A 23,268-nucleotide genomic window follows, 5' to 3' on the forward strand; every position below is an offset into this window, starting at 1 on the left:
AACACTGACATCTATCATTATGTTTGATGGATGATATCACTGAATAATCTAAAAAAACCAAGTGGTTTACTGTTTTAATGAGATCGAAAAACATCTTACCGACAAGAAAGCTATAAATAGTATTATTTTGGTGGAACAGCTTAGTAGTTAAATTCCATTTTAATACTGAATAAACAAGTAATCTTTGTTTAAGCCATATTTTTGCCAAATTTCGAGGAAACAAACAAGAAAAGCCCAACAACGACAACAATACTCTAAACATTGGTTGAAAGCTGCATGAAATATATTATAAATGCTAATAAGAAAGGAAGATTGGTGGATCTGGTACATTACTTATTGAATACCTATGCATCAATATTCAAGACTCTTTTATTTTCATAAAATAAAAGTATGTAGGTGAAACATTTGTCGAATAACGCATGCTATTCTTCGACACCCCTATAATTTTTCAAAAAATGAAACCAACAAGAAACTGCAGTTTTAAAAGAAGGAAAAACATATTTTAATCACGATAATTTTCGCTACAAATGAGATATGTATGTAGGTAGTAAAAACTGTACATAAAAGGTCGATCAAATAAGACGTGCGTCAAGGTTGTCCTATATCATCTACGTTTTTTCGCTAGGGTTGAACTGGTGCAGATGACCTTTGTCCTCCGACCATTTCCTTATATATACGATTAAAAGAAAATCCGTGTAAACCATGTGCTGAGGAAGTATCTGTTTTAGATCAAGTTCTACAAAGAAGCTGTTCGTAGCTAATGCATATAATTATATAAACATTTATTGACCATATTTTTATGTAAGAAGTATGTTATATAATTATTTTGTTATATAATGATATTGAATTATAAACACAAAAGTACCAATCATGTGACATTACTAATGTTGATATGCTGTACACGTGTTTTAAGGAGTAAGCTTTTATCAGCAGCATCTAAATCAAATATAAAGGAAGATCAAATCAAAAGAAAGAGTAATCAAGGGAACCAAGGTTATAGCGGTAATCAAAACAATGTAATCCAGGGACAAAGACCAGACATGGAAAACAGACATACACAACAAAGAACATAAAGTGACTAAAATCATACATACAAAGTACCAAAATCAAATGAGCAACTCGGACTCCACTAAAAACTGGGAGCATGGACCAGGTGCACCGGTAGGGTAAATTGTGTACAAGAATTTCTTAAAACCAAAAGTATCGAAATAGAAAACCAAATCCAACACTAAGAGGTTCTACACACTGTGCAATACAAGGAATGGAGCCTTGGTGTTTCATGAAATTTGAAATGTGTAATACTGCAAACTTCGATAAATTATATATGAAATGATTCGTGGTCAGACAAGTCTGACTACTGGGTTGGTGAATATCCTTGGGTAACACTGGTCACCTGGCATTTAAATACAAAAGTACAAATCATAGTATTGCTAATTTTGATGTGTTGTACACGTGTTTCAAGGAGTAACCTACTGATTATTAAATTGTGGCCACCGACTAAGATTTAAGCACAATCAAGTTTCAACCACACTCGATTAGATATATAAAGTTTGACAAATCAGTGTTCAACTAACAGAGTATCAAAGGTTGAAGGGTCACAGACTATAACACTTCGTCCGCTAACTGAATGTTAAAGTATGAAGATATGTTCAATGGAAGCCAAAAAAAAACCCCTTAAAATCGTGTAATTCAAAGTCAGAATGATTAACAAGGGCAACACAAAATTCACAATTGTGTATACAAGTGCGTCTGGTAAAGGTCTGTCCCATTCAATGGAACCGAATGAAGCGTTCTCTCTACTTGCATATCCTGTAATGTTTCACGTAATAATGACATCATTTCCTGTTTAATATGGTCACGTTCAGTAACCGTTGTCAACCTTTCACTACTACATGTCTCCCAGTCTTGAAGCTTAGATAAACCATCCACGCGTAACTGTTGAAACTGTACGTTTTGTAACGCATTGGATCTGTCGAGGTTACCAATACCTCGGTGTCCAATGTGCGGACTTGTTTGTTTGTCAAAACTTGGTTTATCTGACCGGGTGAACTCTGACCTGTGCTGAGGTATTGGCGATAACTTTTGAAGGTCCATTCGAATATCGCCACGTAAACTGTCAAAATAATCAGATGTTCTTCGGGCTTCTCGTTCTTTATCCTCGCGTAGCTCGTACCTGAAGTAAAATATGAAGCAGACGATGAAAAAGCTAATAGTACGGTGGCCAACGACCGAATTTAGTAGCAGACATAATATTTCAAATGACAACACAAATCTAAACCTATTGAAATTCACGTGATTCTGAAAAGACAAAATAACCGAATTTTTACAAGCATATAGTTCTGTCATCAATCATGTTAACAAGGTAAATCTAATCACATGGCATCTGTTTTATTATTTAAAGAACACCAATTGTATGTCATTAATCATATCATATCAATAATAAGATAATTTCAATTTTAAACTTGTCCTCAGGGCATTTTTATCCAAGATTGAATTCCTTAAAATGTTTAACTTGATGCAAAATCGGTACACAGAGGCTTGTTCCCAATATTAAATATGCAGCCTCACTAGTATATAACCACGAAAGTACTTCTCTGTCTAAGAATCACACAAATAAGTATAAGCTATGCCACATTCGGAAAAAAACCGCAGAAATTTTATTGACTATCCAAGTATTTATACTTCTGTGACAGGATGGCCTACTTAGCCAGTTAATTGATTTGGCTAAAGGATTAATTCTTTAGCCGAATCGGTTTGTCGCTGGCTTGTCACCGAGCGGTCTAGGGTTCGATCCTTGGTGGCGGAGTATTATTTTGGGAATGAAATCCTGCTCTCCCGTTACACTTCATAACCTCCAGAAATAACAAACAAGAGTTTGTAATTTTGCCGTTTCTAAGATATTGAAAGACCAAATTTAGATGAAATGCACTACGGAAAAATGCTAGAAAAGTTTTCACACACTTTTCTCTATAAGCAGTCAAAAATATTTAAATCACGGATGATTTATGAGTAGATATATTGAATATATTTAAGTTAAATAAGACCAAGTTGAGAATAATGATGTTCCAACCATTGCCTAATCATACACAGAATGGTACTTGAAAATTCATTTAGGTATTACCCAAGGCTTGAACAATCATTCAAGTATAACCTAATACTTGAATATTCATTCCAGAATTACCTAAGGCTTGAATATTCATTCAGGTATTGCAAAAAGCTTGGATATTCATTCAGGTATTACCTAAGGCTTGAATATTCATTTAAGTATTACCTAAGGCTTGAATATTCATTCGGGTATTACCCAGGGCTTGATCATTCATTCAGGTATAATCTAAGGCTTGAATATTCGTTCCGGTATTACATAAGGCTTGAATATTCATTCAGGTATTACATAAAGAATGAACATTCATTCAGGTACTATATAAAGTATGAACATTCATTCAGGTACTACATAAAGTATGAACATTCATTCGAGTATCACCTAAGGTTGGAATATCCATTCAGGTATTACCTAGGTCTTGACTATTCATTTAGGTATTACCTAAGGCTTGAATATTCATTTGGGTATTACCCAAAGGCTTGAATATTCTTTTCGGTATTACCTAAGGTTTGTATATTCATTATGGTATTACACAAGGCTTGAATATTTATTCGGGTATTATCTCAGGCTTGAATATTCATGCAGGTATTACACAATGCGTGAATATTGATATAGCTATTACCTCAGACTTGAAATGTCCTGCTTGATTTCAAGTAAGTCGTCTTCGTGAACGCCATCTTCTTGTTTCCGCTTCTTGGTATAGTGAATGTATCTATTAACTAGGCGTCTCATTACATCCTAAAAAACAAGACTTAAAACATAAGCATCATTTTATTTTTATTTTTTTTTTGTAGTCTATAATTACATTACTTTATTTCGATATATGAACGAGATTAAGGAATATTTGCACTTTTTGCAAACCTTGAATTCGTCGACGACCAGTATTAAAAAAATATACAAAATCATTTATGATGAGAACATTTAATGAGTAATACGAGGAGTAATACGTGGAGTAATAATTTTTCAGAAGCAGCATTCCCTTCTGTACAGTTATATACCGATTGCCGCCTGGCATTCTCCACACCTTGAACTCGCAATTTGTACAACATTTGCCTACATGATAAGAAGCCTACTTTCACGTTCATTGTTTCCCTTTTTCGTATTTAAGTACCAGTCCATATGAAATTCAGACACTGCCTATGGTAGGGTGATTCATGGTGCAGAAAAACCCACGGATCAGGCAAAGCTTTTTTGGTCTACATATGATATATTTTTATGTGACAATAGTCCTTATCTGTACTTTTGAGAAAACTACACTTTACTCTCCCATTAAAATCAATCAAATCAAACGAAATCAAGAACGATAACTCTTGCAAAGTGCTAATTTCATGTACAATCTATATAAATTTTATCTCAAAAGCGCAATCCTGGTTATATGATCTATAACGGTTTCTGAACAAGAATTAAAACTGAATTCCGTGGGTTTTGACATGCACGAATCACCTTCATATTTTTATACAGACTGGTATTTAATTAGCTAAAACGCCGAAAAGGGAGAGTGTGCGTTTCACGTGCTTCACGCAACTACTTATCATATTATGACAAATGATGCTCCAGAATTTCTATAACACAAAAAATTAGACGAAAATCTAATGATGTTTTTTTCTACTCTGATACACACTATGACAAGATTATAAGACATGTTGAACTTCTTGGAATACAGGTTGCGGTAAACAATTACAAGACTTTTTTTTGTTTTTGTTTTCTTTGAAAAAGGGGGGTGTAAGCCAATTATGCCCTCACCTGGACTCGCCACGTCTTTTCATAAAATTGGATAATGGAGAACTCCAGTATCGTAATATGTGAAATGTTATATACAGTCATGCTGTCTTGGTTTGGTGTGTACTATGTAACTATCTGGTACATCAATTTCTATCCGTCACTTTACTTGCTTTTAGTCTTAATTTTACGATGAACGATGTGTGTATGATACGTACTAATGAAACCTGCATAAAATGTTCCAGATAATTTTGATAGCATGCAGTGTAAGTGAAGATGAAGTACAAATATTCTCAGATCATTCCAGTGAGCACTTTTTTACTTCATGAAAAGATGAAAAAGATATAAATAGACAACTGAAGGAGGGAGAACATATCATCATGCTTTTTATCATTATCAGGAATGGTTTTAAAAAACTACTAATAAACTGATTTATTTAAAAAAAAAAGAAATGCATTTATTGTACGAGAAAGAACATGCGTGAAAATTATGAATTTTTCATAATTTGAAATTACCCATAATATACAAGACTTTGAAATGAAATACCCTGTAAAGTATTTCAAACGTGCATTTAAATACAGCCAGTGAAAAAACAGAACTTTTACCTCAAAGCAAAATTTCTTCATCTTCTAAAAGATATAATATTGTAATCTAAGTGAAAGCCAAAAAAGATGGATTTAAGGAAAACCACGTTGTACAGAGTGGTAAAAGAACGCAAACTGAACTACAGTATCTGGGGATTAATTCATTACAACACAATACCAAAAAAGACAAAAACGGAACGAACGATTTTTAACCCTGTATGTCAAATGAATCTTATCGATTAAGGACACACAGTATTTTCAAAATAGAACTACCCTTCATGTAAATTTTCACTTTGACACCATTCTACACCAGAACGATATTTAAACATTCAAAAAAGATCACAAAGTACATGTAGTAATGTTTTAAATATTTTTTTGTCAAAGGAAGTTAAAAAAAAAAGTTCCTTCAAATGCATCATACTCAATCAAAATACTTAAATCAAGTTTTAACTTAAACAAGGAAAATTAAACTCAATATATGTCTCTGTGTTACTTATGTATTCTGTTGTTGAACAATGAAGATTGCCTGCTGTATAATTTTTTTCGAAAAACCAAAATTGGAAACTAATTAGCCTTGTCTAGTATGGCCGTGTTATAAGTATATACAAACGCGAACACAAGACAACAAAACACGTACACAATTAACTCTATTTTTACTGTGGTTACATCAAATGATTAAAACTTGATAAAATACCTGGTAGTGCAACTCGTTATAAGATGAAGGAATTTTACATGGATCACCAACTACTGTAGGTCTCTACAAAACGAAAGCAATAGATCTTAATTGTATCTTGCAATACATATGCTGATAAGGAAAAAGACTATTCATCATTTGTGCATCCTCTTCTTGTATAATATCTTCAGAAGATCTGGCATGAAATTGATCTGGATTTATCTCAAATCGAGCGAATGTGTACATTGTAAATGTATAATGAATGCATACTGTATATCAATCCTAAGTCTGGAATTTCTTGTCTCTGTATGTCTTGTTTCGGATATATAGGATATATAGGGACAAATCTTTCGCTGTACCTGTGCATAATGATGTTTTGGGACCGGTTGCAGTCTGCCCTGTGGTATGAGGATTTTCTCAGATTGATTGATTGATTATTGGTGTTTAACGTCCGATCAGCAATATTTCAGCTATATTCAGACGATGAACATGAATGGAATGATAAATTGAACACGAAATGAAAAATGGGATGGGACACAAGGATAATAGGGTCGACGAATTTTGATTGCCTCTAGAAACAGGGAGGGATGTGTAAGGTCGGGCAATTTAGCCTCCCGTGGCGGAGCGCAAAGGTTCATACTCCTATCGAATACCACAGCAGGGTTCTTTAATGTGCGAGGAACGTGGCATCTTTCCCAACACAGTGCACCACTATGGTTTGCAGTCAGGTTTTCCGTATTATAGCCTGACAACCCCAGCATGTAACACGCCAGGTTTACCCCATTCCACCACCTTGGGCACAAAACCCAGTTGCTCTGTGGGCAGAGCGCCCTAGCCCCGGCTAGGTTCTGAGCATTATTTAGTCGCCTTTTACGACAAGCTTAGCGCTGCTGCTGGCCTATTCTTTTGACACCAGGACCTGCACGAGGCGGATTTTCTCAGAGGACAAATGGGTGGCCTTCGACTGACATTTTCATCCCGGCGGGGTTGTTGTCTCTTTGACATATACACCATACCTATTCTCGTTGTATATTAGTTTTGTTTTTATTTTAACATTTTTGTTTTGTGTTTCATCAATCATTGCCGTTTTCCTATGGTAACGAAATTTCTGACTGCTTCATCCGCTTTTATGACCAATTGCCGTGCTGAAGTAGAATAAAACTTTGGAAGTTCTTTCTAAGCACAGAAGAGCTATGCAACAAATTAACAATGCAAGGATTTATCAAGCAGAAAAAATGATGTTCTTACAAATGTACAAAGACGTTATAACATTTATAATAAGACAAAAAAAAATTAATTAAAATTTGATAGCATAATTCAAAAAAGGATCAGTTTGAAAAAAAAACACCAGCCTTATTAAACCCAATCTTCATGTTATTGCTGATAAAATGCATGCAATAAAGAAATGAAAACGTAAAGCAGTCTGCATAGGGAAACAATCTGGATAATCTATGACTGCGTTTACCCAGAAAGAAGATCTAACTTGACAACAAAGTACTTTCGTTTTTGATAATCAAAACGAAGTGACCTACATGTCAACTGTCAACTTGAAAGTAGTTTGGGAACACATTAGACCTCCAGTTTGGTGAAACGTAACCATAAGACTTGAAAAAGATTGCAGGTGGAAAATGTAACTTACGTCCACGAATACAATTTCTGCAGTCTTCAAAAGAGAAAAAAAATCAAATACAATTGATGACCTGTTTTCGTGAAATTACAATCAAACCTTGTTTGAGATAACAAGTGTAACTTGCATATTTTATGATTATTATTAAGATGTGCATATATCGTGCATTTTCTGTAAGATCAAACTGTACATAAAGATCACATAATGTTCTCCATTGTGAGATCTGATTCACTGAAGACAGGGATAGGTTTGACTGGGTCTTATATTTTAGCATTATATTACACCACTTAGTTTTGCGAATTGCATGGTTTGTCGTGCATGCGCATGTCTTGTGTAATTTTGTTCGATTTCATGTTGTTTTCTTTACAATTAAGAAGGATTCATTTATTTATCATTCACGTGTACAATATTGTTTGAAGTTTAATTCAAGTATTTTTTGTTTTTGTTTTGTTTTTTTAGTTGAATGCCTGGTTCATAGTGTCCGATTCTCACCTTGATTGTACCGGAAGCAGATCTGCTCCTTGGCTTCCGGTGTCTTTTCTTCTTAAAGCACACATCTATGTAACTTTTTATTTGTCTCACCAGATAATAAATTGACTTTGGACTGATGATGAGATTGAATGGAGATGGTAAGGTTGACCCTTCATCGAAGTAGGACATCCACAATTTGGATCTTGCAAATTTCCACTCCATATCAGCATGATTCTAGAAAAAATGTAATTATATGAAGCTCGCTTCTGGTTGCATATATGTTCAGGCGCTTGTAACAGATAATAGGATGACGCCTACTCTACTGTTTCTTGCCTGGAAGGACGAATTATCCAAGTTTTTTTGTCCGAATTGACAAAGTAAAAAACAATCCAATATAGACAAGTAAGTAAATGTAACTAACTTAGATATCAAGTGTGCACTCAAGTTTAATGTTTTAACGTGTTAAAAACACGTGAAAATGATACACTGTTGAACGGTGACTTTGCATAAAAATGTCTCAACAAACATCTCACTTAACAATAATTCCTACCTCTATATTCTGGTAGGAGTTTGACATCATAGCTATCAACATGTTGATGAGCATTATAATGGCCATGAAGTGGTACGCCATAAACAATATCATCCCAATCATTGACGTGAAAGACTGACCGTACGGGATCTTGATGTCTTTCAGCGTAACCAGTCCAAAAAGTGACCAGTATAAAGTCACGTAACTTTCTCCGAGCCTGCAATATTTATTAAATTAATAAGTAACGGAAAGGAGAATAAGTTCTCTGCTTAAAAGAAATTTAAATATACTTTATTTTCCTTCGAGACTAAATCTTTACTCATCTACAAGAAAAACTTTAGTACTGACATTGCTATAATCTTACTCGGATCATGCTAGGTACTCAATTAAAATATAATTTGAAAATATGCCAAATGAAAGCACGCGGCATACTTACGAGTAGAATGAATCAGCTGTTGTCGGAATTCTACTTCCGTTATAATAGTAATATAGCTGGTTCAGTCCACATGCAAACGAAGTCAGCACCAAAAAGAAAATAAATAGAAATTTTACTATGTCAATCAACATGCACCCGAGTGATATCTGAAGCGGTCCAAGATGTTGGTTCGCTTGAAATAGATAGATAATACGAGAAAAACTGAAGGCATTAGCGATGGCAAAAAGACCTTCGGCCACAAGGGTGGGGTCCATTCTAGGCCAGTCCTTTCTCGGCATATCTCGTGGACCATATTGGTTAGATTCTATTTGAAGGTAGGCTACTATTCTAACAGAGAATGTTGCTAGATATAAAGATAACATAATGAAGTCCATTAGATTCCACCACTGTCTGATGTATGCCTGAACACCCTCTTCCCACAGCTGCTTACATTCTGCCCAAACAAATCCTGAAAAAAAACAAGTCTCTTTAGTCACCTATCATCGTTTTTACAATTGTTAATACAACTATTCAAATATAAAAATTCAGCGAAAATTTACTTATCTGTTTATCAGCAATATGTCATGAACACAAAATGATCCTTCATCTTTCAATAGCCCGTTATTGTAACTTATGTTATCTGTTTTTAATTTTTTTTTTGTGCTATCTCCCGCCGGACTTCTGTTTATAAAATGACATGCTTCAGAGCCTTTTTCACAGCCATGGTAAAAAGTGATAAACACATGACCAACATTTCGTTCAACAATAAGGCTGCGTCTATTCAAAAATACGAAGAAACTAGTCCTATTAGAATCGAAATAAATCAGCGAATATTTCAGGAGAACCAGAAAATTATTACCGAATAGGTACGTGTTTCAGGTTTTGAGTTTTTGGTACTATGATTACATCTTTCATTGTTATCTTTTTTTACTTAAATTTTTAAACTTTGTAATTTTCGGTATGGGTTCTCAGTTGATATGAATTTGAGCTCAGCTCCTGGAAGCTTACCAGTCACCCAGAATACTATGAGCCATTCCAGCTGTGTAGGAGGAGGACCTCTGAGTCGATCACGGTTTGGTGCATTACTTATATCCGTTGTTGCTAAAACCAAAAGAAGTAGAAAAACGACAAACGAGGCACTGTGGTAAAGAAACTTCATGAAAGGACTCCGTAACAGTTGGCCTATTTTACTACGCGGAAAAAAAAGGTAGTAAAGCGCAGTAACTGGTACGATTAAGATGAGACCCACACACAGAAGAAATTTTGTTGGGCCATTTCTTTTTCTCCAACCGGGCAGTCCTTCGTACCATATAGATGTCAAAAGCTGTTGGCAATGAGGATGAGCAACAAACTGAAAACCAAAAACACACGTGTCAACAAAATATTAACAGACACTCTACTAACACAAAATTGAATAACAATTATTTTAACAAGATTAGCAAAAAGTTTCAAGTTTCCTGGTTTCATAGTAATGTGACTAATATTCACAGAGAAAAAAATATTCCAAAAAATCTAACTTAAGAAACTACAATTGTGAAACGATGAATAGAAAATGGGTGATATTACTTTTTTGTCCTATTTCCAACCTCCTTCGTGTATGCTTTCTTTCTGTGTTAGTTTTTACGTGGCTGATGTTATTTATAAAAACACTTGAAATTTCTGTTTTGACTGCACCAAAATAGCATTATTTCAACAAAATGAGACCAAATTTTCAGAATTGACCTAACTGTATATGACTACCTCAAAAGTATATGTTTTCAAGGCTTATCGATCACTTGTGAAAACAAGCGTCTCAAACTTTAGAATTAAAACAAAAAAGAATGTATGCGGCAATCTGGCTGGTGAAACATGCCATGCGTTCGTGTAAATTTACGAGAATCGATCCCATTTCAAAAGCACGGGAAGTGGTTGAGTATTACCCTATCGGTGCACTTGGTCTATGACCCAAGTTTTTAGTGGAGTCTTAGTTGCTTAATTACTTTTGTTACTTTGTATTGTTTTATTTATTATATGTTCTTTGTTGTGTTTGTCTGTTTTCCATGTCTGGTCTTTGTCCCTTGATTACATTCTTTTGATTCCGCTAGAATCTTGGTTCCCTTGATTACTTTAATAAACGATAATCTTTTACAGTATCCATCCTATGATATGACACTTAACTATTACTACGCTACAATAAGTTTCTAATCACACAAATTATATAGAAAAAAAATGAAAATTGTACATCACATTGATGTACCCGAACATAGCAACTTGATACAAAATAGTCTTCGGTTTTGGATGCTTCAAAAAATAGATCGAAATTCCGGATAAAAAGTAAATCAAGAACGAACGAGACAGTCAAACCCTATTGAAAGGTGACGACGACTATTTTATCTTTATTATGAACGCCCATGAATAAACATGATTTATTTCACCTTCTAAAAGGTTAGGTCCGAGCATATCTACCTCCGAAACGTCATTGGGTCGAACTGTCCGACATTCGTTTTGGCCATATTTAGGCTAGAAACCTACTAATTCCACTTCCCATAGGCTTCTATGCTAAATTTACAATATTCAATGGCTTCTCTGGACTTTACCTTAACTTTAACCTGCAGAGGACTATATATATGCATGATTCTACATATGTCAGCTCACAATCCTCAGAATGGCATGTGGGGTTAGCAGACTTGCAGTGCAGTACTGGTCACCGGGAGTGAAGTGTCTATAAACAGCATGGGAAATCCCAGTGTTTTCACAAGATAGGGGTATATTTAGAAATCATTATGAAGATTAGGCTTCACATCACAAGAAGCAAAATGCACCTATAAAATGTACAGAAATGTTTTTCCTTTCAGAAACTGTTTAAATTGTTTAAATAAGATGAGAACTTTTTTCACAGCACTGTGAGGAACAGGGGTAATTTCTGCGTAGGACTATTTTTGCCTACGTTCCAAATGCTCATTGGTTGAATTGGTGGTCTGTAACCTAAATTTATCTTAGGCAGCAGCCATTTGATTTTCGTGGGGGGTTGGGTGGCTATGGATTTTTTTTTTTATAAAGTTTGCTTCTAGAAAATGTGGAAAAAGAGATATGAGTTATAAACAATTATAGAGTCATGTGTATTGTTTTCTGATTGGCCGGTACTCTTTGAACAAACTTGGTTTGGTATGATTACGGTATTAACGTCGGTTCATCCGAATACCAAAACGCCAATAATTATAAACAAAACAACTTGTTGATTACGAAACAATTCTGAATTCATTAGGCTTTGAGGTTCTTAAGCGTAAAATACGTCGGCTGTAAAAAAAACCATTATGGGTTTACATCTAATGTTATTAACACTCTAAGTACATGTAAAGAAAATTACTTTAAAATGTTATTTCCCGCCCAAACAGGTAAGGAAATAAGTTGTGAGGACTGCAGTCGATAAGGTTCAAACCGAAAATTGGCTTCGTGGAGTGAACGATGAAACTGATTTTATCCGATTTAGAAAAAATCACTCGTTCGTTGAGATTCCTCGTTTCCTCAAATATTCCCGTACTGCTCACTACAGTAGGGCCAAGCTGCTTGCTAATGCACGATCAATCGTCAGCTAGTTATCGAACTGTACCATTTCCAACTTGTATCTGGCACTGACATGCATATATTTCATTTAATATTGTTCTCAGTTGTTTCTCTTTCTCTGTTTATCTCTATATGATATTTACTTAGTATTATAATTTTGTATCATTGAATATGTTAAAGAGGAATTAAAGATATGAATTAAATGAATGAATTTTATATCTACCGACATTAGATAAAGCTTTTGAACTTTGAACTTTGATGAATGAATGAATGAATGAATGAGTGAGTGAATAAAACTTATTTCTAATTGAAGTCAGAAACATTCCTTTATTTATCAAGATATCATTCGCTGAAAGAACGAATCTAGCGAAATATTAGAGGTGTTACATGGAAAAAAATGACATGCACTTCTATTTTTGAATACTTAATCCTTATATACAGTTTCCTTGATTAATACTATGACATTGAAACGTTTAAAGTAGGAAATTCAAGTACGGAGAAATAAAACGACTGAATTAAAGTCGCTTGAACTATCAAAATTTGCATTTAGAGTTACATTTTTAAAGTTACTTGTCCTCTGACACTCTCCCATTTATATAGAATGTTAAAATTGGGATATAGACTTTTTACATTAAAAAAAAACGAATTCCAGATTAGTAAACGCACTGACTGTGTTCCTGTAGTACATACGTTACTCCCATATCTGTACTTATATACCGAAGATTTTAGAATGAAAGAAGTGGAGAGTAATGAATTTCAAAGGTTTGGAATATCATATGTTATTGAATCGAATGCGATTAAATCGGAAACAATAGCCCAAAGGATTTTAATCGATCTTATGCATGTTGTGGCAAAAAATGAGATTAATTCTGTGTACATTCTGACTGCTTTTAATGAACAGTGGGAATCAATTCTGATTCCGAATACAATTTGAAAGAGAATTTTATAGAAGCTTGAAACGAATTTAAACAGATCGGGATTAAGAAGTTCATTTTTAAAGGTATCAATTACGTTGAAATTATTGTTACAATAATGTTTTATTATAAATCTTTAAAGCCACGGGAAACTTTAATAATATCTCTAATGGTCGTACTCTTAGGTCATTAATTCTTAAGTGCTTCATAATTCAACAGTTTAAGAATAAGTATGTCTTTACCTATCAGTAAAAAATGATGCAACTAATTATAGGACAAGAGGCTCTTAGAAATCTTTTGATTCACATTTTTAAAGCATTTTAATAAGGAAAACTAACTTTTTTTTTCAACTTAATTGTTGATCACAAAACTTCAGGCTTTAAAATTGTACATGAACAACTAAAGTAAGGAAAGTAAGAAATTACAATTCCTCGTTTTCTGAAATAGTTTCTTAAAAAGTGTATTTTGTCACGACATTGTCCAAAAACTATTGGGGTTGTGTTTTCACCAAGAAAGATTTAACCTTTGTCTAGAAACTATGCCCGTCTGACTGTGACACTAATCGTCATTTACATTCACCATAAAATACAAAGAATGGAATGAACGAACTGTTGAGTAGTATCTTATAAAGCACGGAATGTAGCGATTAATACCAGGCACTCAAATTATTACACTTAGTCAGCAAAACAATCTAACTATATCTTTAAGTAGCACTCCAAATAAGAATCATGCAAAATGTGATTCATGGTTGGAAAGCCTGTGTACATATTTTTACTTTTGATATTTTGCGTAAAATTTTATAGTTAACAACAATTAACATGTGACTTTTCATATAACCCTTATTCTTCGGAGATAAAAAATAAATAAGATGTACTGTAGAATTCAAAATAAGGAAGAAACATGTAACACTGTAAACGACAATAATATACAATAGAAACTGTTGGACTTTCAATGCGGACTATCTCCTAAGAGCAGATTACAGTGAATGATTATACATTAACATCATATAGACATAAAAAGCAATTTAATAAAAAAATATATTATATGTAGCTTTTTGGAGGTGTATCACATATTACGGAATTATTACTATTATCTAATGTAAAATAATGGATAGATTCGCTTGAATAGAGCAACAAACATGTACTCTAAAATGTTTACTGTTAGCATGATTTTTAAATAACTGCATACTTTTTTGTTAGAAGAGCTTTTGTATATTTAAGTTTAGCCGAACTCTCATGTACAACACCACTTTTTCATGTCTATTTTTCTTTGAGATACAAATGAACCAACAGAAGACATCTTTCACGCCAAATGTTTTACAAATATCAACCATTAAAAACATATGTTAGGATTAGCCTCTGATGAACACAGATATTCGTATTGAATCTTATATTATGTTGTTGCAAGTAGTCGAAACCGGCTCAATTAAAAAAAAATACTTAGCCTGGAAATGCTTTAGACCTCATACGCGCATAATTCAATTCTATAAAACGCAGATCTGTGTCATACTAACCCTGATTTACCACTTATATGAAGTTAATGATGCACTGCGATGTTAGTGTGTCTCGACCAGCGGGGCTATGCGAGAGGCTTTAATTACATTTCAAACAAAGCCTTGGCCTTTATTTTTTTTATTTTTAATTATAGGTGATTAATTTCATACCCCTGATTATTTCTTTGTTTTCTGTTTCAAAAGTAAAATACTTGTGCCGACGCAGTCGGCATAGAAGTCGCTTTGACATCACGTGACATCCATGATGCTTACCCATGGCAACATAACAGATGTAGCTTTCAAACTCGCATTTCATTGGACGAATGTAATAGCAACCGTGAAGGCTCCATGGGGACAGTGGTGTCGGCAATATTTTCAATCATGTTATTCTTTTATATATTGAATAATTGGAAATAGTTTAATTGTTGAACCAATAAAATAATTGAAATACGAAACATAGCACAGAGATCACACAGTTCACAAAATAAAATCTTGACCAGTTTTGGGTATTAACAACGCGTGAATTCGCTTCGGCTATCTGTTATAAAGATAATACTTGTTTAAAGTAGTGAAGATATTTATAATGTACTATGTATCACTTTTAGCCTGTTAGATTCTGAAATTGAGTTGTACTATCATATATAGTTGTACTGGAAATATATAAAGCACGTTAAATATAATTGTGTTAAACGAAATGGTGTTTCATTAATTTAAGCCTTACCTGTTTTTGTTCGTATTTCAGAGCAAGTTTCAGTCTTGCCAATGTGAGTTTATCTTCGTTCATGTTTCTGTCAGTAACAGGACCAAAACCACTAAAGTCGTCATCCGCAGGATCACACTCCTTATTTAGAACAGCAATAACTTCCTCGCTACTACGACATTGGTCGAGCAAATCACAAGAGTACCGTCGGCACTGATCACGGAGCTCCATGTAGGTGTCTTTAAATTCGTTTTCACGTAACGCAAGTTTCTCTAAAGTATGAGACAGTTTAAATGCGGTTAAAATTGGGTCAGCGCTGGTAAGCGAAATCCAAGCAGGGCTTGCCAAGGCTCGAAAAGTATTGATTCGTAAGAGTGAATGTCGAAGACTGTCTTTATGTACCTGTTCTTGGCAAGTGTTGCACGAACAGGACAGCTGATGGGGTGGATGTATATCTGCTCCTCTTAACAGAAGTAACTGTAGTATTTCAAACTGGTTGCAATGAGCGGCTAACATCAACGGAGAAATATCTGAGGAATAATCGGAGCTTTCTTCACCTGGACCACTGTTTGTAGACCATTCTGACCCTAACATACTGGACTTAGTTGATGGATGGTCTATTAACATTTCAACAATTTTAAAAACACCTTCTCTGATAGCATACAATAATGCATCGCCAATTTTGACACCATCTTGTTGAAGCAAAATCTCAACAATTTCCACATTTTCGTTGTCCACTGCTATCTGTATAGCAGATCTCCCAAGCATATTTGTACTATTTACATTAACAGGGTTTTGACATTTCAAGCATCGGACAACTGTGTGCTTATCTCCCCTTTCCACAGCCTCCAAAAATGTTCGTTCATTTGTATTTGACCGGTAGTGTACCTTTAATGGCTCCAGTGGCATCTTGATAGGTCGTATTCGACATGATCTTTGTGATTTCTCCAAGGAGACTTGCTCTGATACAGTGTTTATTGCCATATCGATGTTTTCGACCATTCACTACAAGAAAATCAGCTTATTAAAGTACATATACTTAATATATGACAGAATTAGATTGCATTGGTATCTGACAAAGAACATATAACTAAATATCTTTCATGAATTGATTCCATATAAAATCATATTATTTGTATTAAGATATGAAATAGGAGTGCGAATGCATTTTTATGTGAATTAGTGCTATCGTACGCTTACAAAGTGTCGATGCATGAAGAGAGTACTCAAATGACTTATGCGGTATTGTATTAAATGAATGTAAAAGCGAGAAAAAATAAGAATACAAGCCATTTGATAGATTTCATACATGATCAAAACTTACATATATCATTAATTTAGGGAAACCTTTTTAGACTGTTATTTTGAAGCAATAACTGTTCGTGATATTTTTCCGTTAAGAAACAAGTTTAAGCGGTAGTTTTAACAAAGTATGCACTCGAGTGTACAACTTCGGAATATTCACAAAAGGAAGTGTTTATTTCCTCACTGATAAAGATTCTATGATGACATCGTCGTGAACCTTTTTATCTAGAGTAAAACGTGACTTATTTAATATAATGATTTCTAAAGTGGGATTCAAGGGCGTTACGAATAAAATGTTGGAGAAAGATAATTGTGACTGCATTTTAATTCTAAGAAATAATTTTATACCAGTATAGAGTTTATCGATTGAGTATGCACGCCATCTTGCCAACGGAACAGGAACAACGGGTTTATTAAAACAATATAAAGAAATGTCTTAACTAGATTCATTGGTGAATCGAATAATATCCTGTAATAAAATCATTCTCATAAAATATAACATTTTTTTAAACGGTGGTTTCATGAACTCAGATTATAACCAATAAACATATGCATAGCTTTGCTTTAAACGAATTTTTATACCATTTTCGTCATGTACGTGTCAACATTTCCTGATCATTGACCTAAAAAGGAAGCAACATTGTAAGAACCAATAACTAAATTCAAGTTTTTTTTTCAGTATCTTGCCCTATGGTACCAGTGTACGAAACTTGGATGCTTTAAAATGTAGTGCGCTTCCTTTTTGCCTTTTCTTGTTTTTGTTTTTCCCCAAACAATAATAATATGTACATCCAGTAAGTGGTGCTTTCATGAAAAAAGTACTTTAGAAAATGTTTTATGAACTAAAAATAAAAGTGTATGAAAGTTTATTTTTAGTCCGACATATTCTGGTGTACCAAAGTTCAAGTGCCGACCTAAAATGAATTTGGACATTTCCTTCATGTAAATATATGGTCAAAAGTTGGATTGAAAAAATATCTTTTAAAACAAACGAAAATTGAAGGGTTACTTTTGAAGTCGTTAGGTAAAAGAATACAATTATGCAACCCTATAACCACCGATTTATAACGATGTTCATCCAAATCTCTCATAGTTCGATCCATGACCTGGCCTATTAGTTACTTTCCTTTCCGGATTCCGGTATTGGGCACATTTCCGGGTATGCCGTTATTGTATTGTGTACTTCTATTTTTTTTTCAGAGTGTTAAGCCACGCTCACACTTGGTGTTACTTTGTAGCTAGGATCCGTTAGCATACTAGTTAAAAGATATACAACTTGGCACAATAAGGATATTTAGATATATTTGCATATTTCTTGAATAAAATTAATTTTCTCTCTTTAATTGAATGATAAAAAACAATATATATATATATGTTCATTATTGAATCACCTTTACCTTCCCGGAAGTGCTTTTCAACCTTCGAGCAAAAATCTTTTTGAGCAAATTATGAGATGATCAAAGCGATATCTCCCATAATTGTTTATTTTCTAGCGATTTCTATGTATTTATTTCATTCTTACCATTTTAGTAAATAACAAATCAACATTTTCATTTTCAGTGTGTGTTTTTAAACAAAATTTGACATGTCTACCACCGCCTGGGTTTTCAATGGCCACCCTCTTTATTAATTCAGTAACCTTAAAATGACACTTTGGCAATTTCTAATAGTAACATATGTAATTAAGTTCTACAGTGTCACATAAACATGACAAACGTGTAACGAAATGCGAGTACAATCCTCTTACAAACTATATATTATTTACGTCGGATTTATATGATTAAAAACTTTCCATTGTCAGCAAAACTCTTTTTTAATTTACAAATACATACTACCTCTTTTACATCTTAAAAATTACGGAATGGTGCAACTTCTAACGACATAATTAGCGAGTTTTTCAAATTATACATATTTTATTTTCAAGTCAACGCTTTTTTTACATTACATGCAATTTTAAGTGTTACAACAGCCCAATAATTTATCGGCCTTACACCGCTGTCTAAATAAAACTTTCGTCTTGGTATAATCATATGTTGCATGGTATTCCAAAGAAAATGAATGATTTTAATTAGTTTTAGTTGTACTATTTTAGTGTCAATATTCTACAATCTAAGGCCTAGTTATTAAAGTAAACTTTCTTGTATCATATTCATGAGTCGGAATTTCCCATTAAGTTGTTTCTTCGTGGTATTACTAGTAATTAAATCACGAGAAAAGAGTATATATGTCACCTAACTGAAAATTAAAACAGAATAAGTTTAAAAATCGTAACTCAAAGCATCAGAAAATTTATATTTGTCAAGTCTTTTGATTCACGTCTTTTGATTTCTACGTTAGAGACAAGGACCAAAGGCTGTATGTTATATAAGAGAGTAATCAGAGGAACCAAGGTTATAGCGGTAATCAACAGAATGTATTCCAGGGACAAAGACCAGACATTACACTGGGCTACGACAAGACCGAGCATTAGAGAATTAGACTAAGACAAGACCAAACACTAGAGAGTTAGGCTAAGACGGTTGAGCACTAGAGAGTCAAGTTCAGACAAGGCCGAGCACTTAAAGAGTTGGGGCAAGACTAGTCCGAGCACTTAAAGAGTTGGGCTAAGACTAGTCCGAGCACTTAAAGAGTTGGGCTAAGACTAGTCCGAGCACTTAAAGTGTTGGGGTAAGACTAGTCCGAGCACTTAAAGAGTTGTGGTAAGACTAGTTCGAGCACTTAAAGAGTTGTGGTAAGACTAGTTCGAGCACTTAAAGAGTTGTGGTAAGACTAGTTCGAGCACTTAAAGAGTTAGGCTAAGACTAGATCGAGCACTAGAGATTTATGTGAAGTCTTAGAAAAGACAGAGCACTAGAAAGTCAGGCTTAAACAAGACTGGGTACTTAAAGAGTTGGGGTAAAGACAAGATCGAGCACTATATAGTTGAGCTAAGACAAGATCGAGCACTCAGAGTTAAGCTAAGGCTTAACCGAGCACTAGAGAGTTACATGAAGGCTTAAACAAGACAGAGCACTAGAGAGTCAAGCTCAGCCAAAACCGAGCACTTAGAGAGTTGAGCTAAGACAAGATCGAGCACTAGAGAGTTAGGCTAAGAATAGACCGAGCATTAGAGAGTCAGGCTCAGACTTGTCCGAGCACTAGAGAGTTACATGAGGGCTAAGATAAGACCGAGCACTTAGAGATCTCGGATAAAACAAGATCGAGCACTAAAGAGTTGGGGAAAACGAGATCGGACACTAAAGAGTTAGTCTAAGACAACGACCGAACACTAGAGAGTCCGGACAAGACAAGACTGAGCACTAGAGAATTAGGTAGCACAAACCCAATTATCCAAGGTCAAATGAAGGGTAAAAGGAACTAATAAAATATATAGGCAATAGTCAAAAGGAAAGTCCATAAAGCAAACGGCAATATCAGGGTAAAAGCCGGAAACTTGGAAACGAAACCACCGAAATAGTCCTTGGTACAGGCATTTTCGATGGGAATGGTAGAGTCAACCAGGATTTATTGCGCAATAAACCTCCCTCAAATATTGAAAGACACAGAGATTTAGAATAAGCAATATCTTCATTTATTGAGCTTAATTTCTTCTAATAAAAATACGCTCTCTAAAGAATATGCTATAAAACATTATTTTCTGTTATGATAATGTAACAATGTTTATAAATTGGTTCTGGTTCTGCAGTTAGCGACTCTTGACCAACAGAACTATAAGAACGCTTAAATACTATTTTAAAACCAGGTTTGTGCTGCCAGCTGTGTAAAAATATATACATCATTCCATACTATTCAATTCTGCTTTGTTCCCATCGTTTTAATCATTGTTTTACATAAGCTGATGTATTTCTATGACGCACTAAAAATTAAGTGTAACAGGTCAAACAGGACGCCACGGTCTATTTTTTTCGTTTCAAAGAATATATACCACATATATAAATGTCACCGATATTCATTTCCACGATCGATCTTAATGTAGATGGGATTTTATGTTGGGTATGATTTTTTTCTTACACACGCCCGAAAATACTTAACATTTTTTTCAGCGGCAGCCTGAGTTAAAACATTTATTGGAGAACCTACATTGTTTAGTAATGGGGGAAATATTGAATCATAATTTTTTTTTCTGTCCATGGCTGATTAAAAAAAATGCTCAAATTTAGAATAATTGATTTTTTTAAAATAATTCCTATACGACACTTTTTGTGTATAAACGAATTAATTATTTGATTCAGAAGAGCTACACGCACGTATTGGAAATAATACAGACTTACGACCAAACATCGCAGTAGACAAAAAATAACCTTAATTTTGAATTATTCGAACTACTGTAGTTGAATTCTATTTTTTATTGATTAATTGATTAGTATTTAACGCCCAAGCAGCAGTATTTCATCTATATCCAGGCAAAGAACATGAAACATATGACAGAATGAACATGAGATGATAGTGAAATGAAAAAAAAAAACGGAATGGAACACAAGAATGATAGGGTCAACGAATTTTGATTGCCACTAGAAATAGGGAGATGATGGTAGGGTCGGACAATTTAGCATCAGCTTCCTGTGGCAGAGCCAACAAGGTTTCTACTCCCACAGCAGGGTTCTTTCACGTGCGAGGAACGTGGAATCTTTCCCTACACAATGCATCACTATTGTTTGCGATCAGTTATTCCGTATAATGGCCTGACGAAACCAAGCATGTAGCATGCAAGGGGTACCACATTCCACAACCCGAGCGCCCTAGCTCCGGCCAGGATTCAGATCACTATTTAGTCGCCTTTTACGACAAGCTTAGCACTGCTGCGGGTCTATTCATTTGACACCCGGAACCGCAATGGGCTCTATCCCAAACTAAAATATACTACATTATTACCAGCAGGTTTGATGGTTCTGTGGACTCATTTATCGAGAAACATGTTTTTTCCTTCTTCAACAACGAATGAACCAGGTAACGATCTTGCCACTTTACAAGGAAGATCTATTAACATTGTAAAATTTTCCTAGAAAATAACATAGTACTTCAGAACAGGAAAGTTTCATCATTGAAATATATATATTCAATATTTCCTTGTTTTAATCTAACATTTAATTTACAAAAGCGCTATAAAATGTAAACAGAGCTTTGTGTATATTAACCATGAAATGTAAAGGTCTATTCAAGATAGATTCATTAGTAGATACTTTCTTCCGTATAGCAAAGCAAGTATGAAAAAAACACTAGTCAAATGTATACCAGAAAGTATAACAGTCTTTGGAATATATATATATAAATGATGAAAACTCTCTGACTTATCAAATCAAAATTTGGAGTCTGGTTTACATACAGTTCCATCTAAGGTATCCTTTTTGTATACGCTGCTCCATATAAACAGCTTGTTGGATTTTTTTTATAAAACTTTCAATTAATGAATAATAAACAGGTACTTATATTGTGTACACTGTACGAGACCGGCATTTTCTTATCAGGACGAATTTTATGATATTATACGTGTAAAAAACACAGACTTTACTGTTTATTTTATTTACATAGTTATAGAAGGAGCCCATTTTGTTTCTATAACATTTCCAAAGCCGCCCAATGGATATGTATGAAACTTTTGGGAAGTAATTAAAAGAGCGTACCTGTTATTTTGATTTATGATGGTTATAAGCATAACGTAAACTAGAGGGTATGGACACAACTCCCACTGAACCAATTGAATAGTACTACTGAAATCTTCAGGGTATTATCATCAAGTAATGAAAGTCTGCACCGTCTATTTTCATTTTTAATCTTTTACTGTTAATCCACCAGTAAGCCGTTTCAGAGAATTGTAATTAGGTAATGTTATTGCATCCTCACAAGTCACGGTTTTGAGTCCATCTTCGCTCCGGAGCGGAGGTAGACTCAAAACCCTTACTTGGGTGCATGCTGTTATTGTAATGGTGTTAAAATGTTCGATGAACTTATACATGAGTGCGCATCACCTAATTTAACTCTTCTAGATGTATTTATAGTACACAAGAGCTATGCCCACAATCATATTCTGATTGCGTCAAGGTGCTAAGAAAATGCATGATGTTCCATGCATTTTTTTAAGCTAATTACGATAATTTAATATTTGTATAGTGAATTAATGCAACAACTTAAAACAATAAAAATAAAGATACTTACTTCATAGGTTTTGCCCATTGCTTGTACGGATTGAAACACCGTT

At 34.2% G+C, this 23,268-nt stretch overlaps 1 protein-coding gene across 1 annotated transcript; it reads right to left on the minus strand.

Annotated features, from left to right (window-relative positions):
* Positions 1-50: 50 nt before the first annotated feature.
* LOC148604560 (transient-receptor-potential-like protein) lies at positions 51-23,268 on the minus strand. Its single transcript, XM_088549637.1, has 11 exons — positions 23,226-23,268; positions 15,789-16,772; positions 10,127-10,469; positions 9,140-9,587; positions 8,725-8,920; positions 8,196-8,408; positions 7,716-7,739; positions 6,098-6,160; positions 5,425-5,448; positions 3,723-3,838; positions 51-2,173 (listed from the first exon to the last, which is right to left on the minus strand). The coding sequence occupies exons 2-11, from the start codon at positions 16,767-16,769 to the stop codon at positions 1,726-1,728; spliced, it is 2,856 nt and encodes a 951-aa protein (XP_088405763.1). The 5' UTR covers positions 16,770-16,772; positions 23,226-23,268; the 3' UTR covers positions 51-1,725.

Source organism: Perna viridis, chromosome 10 (assembly GCF_037379345.1).
Source record: "Perna viridis isolate PV_CMFRI_1.1 ecotype Kerala chromosome 10, ASM3737934v1, whole genome shotgun sequence".
Lineage (NCBI taxonomy): Eukaryota > Metazoa > Mollusca > Bivalvia > Mytilida > Mytilidae > Perna > Perna viridis.

Coding starts and splice junctions, on each gene's coding strand:
- LOC148604560 (XM_088549637.1), bottom strand. CDS start 16,769: ATGGTCGAAAACATCGATATGGCAATAAACACTGTATCAGAGCAAGTC. Junction 9,588..10,126: donor CATAGTATTCTGGGTGACTG/GTAAGCTTCCAG, acceptor GTTTTTTTTCAG/GATTTGTTTGGGCAGAATGT. Junction 5,449..6,097: donor ATAACGAGTTGCACTACCAG/GTATTTTATCAA, acceptor TATATCTTTTAG/AAGATGAAGAAATTTTGCTT.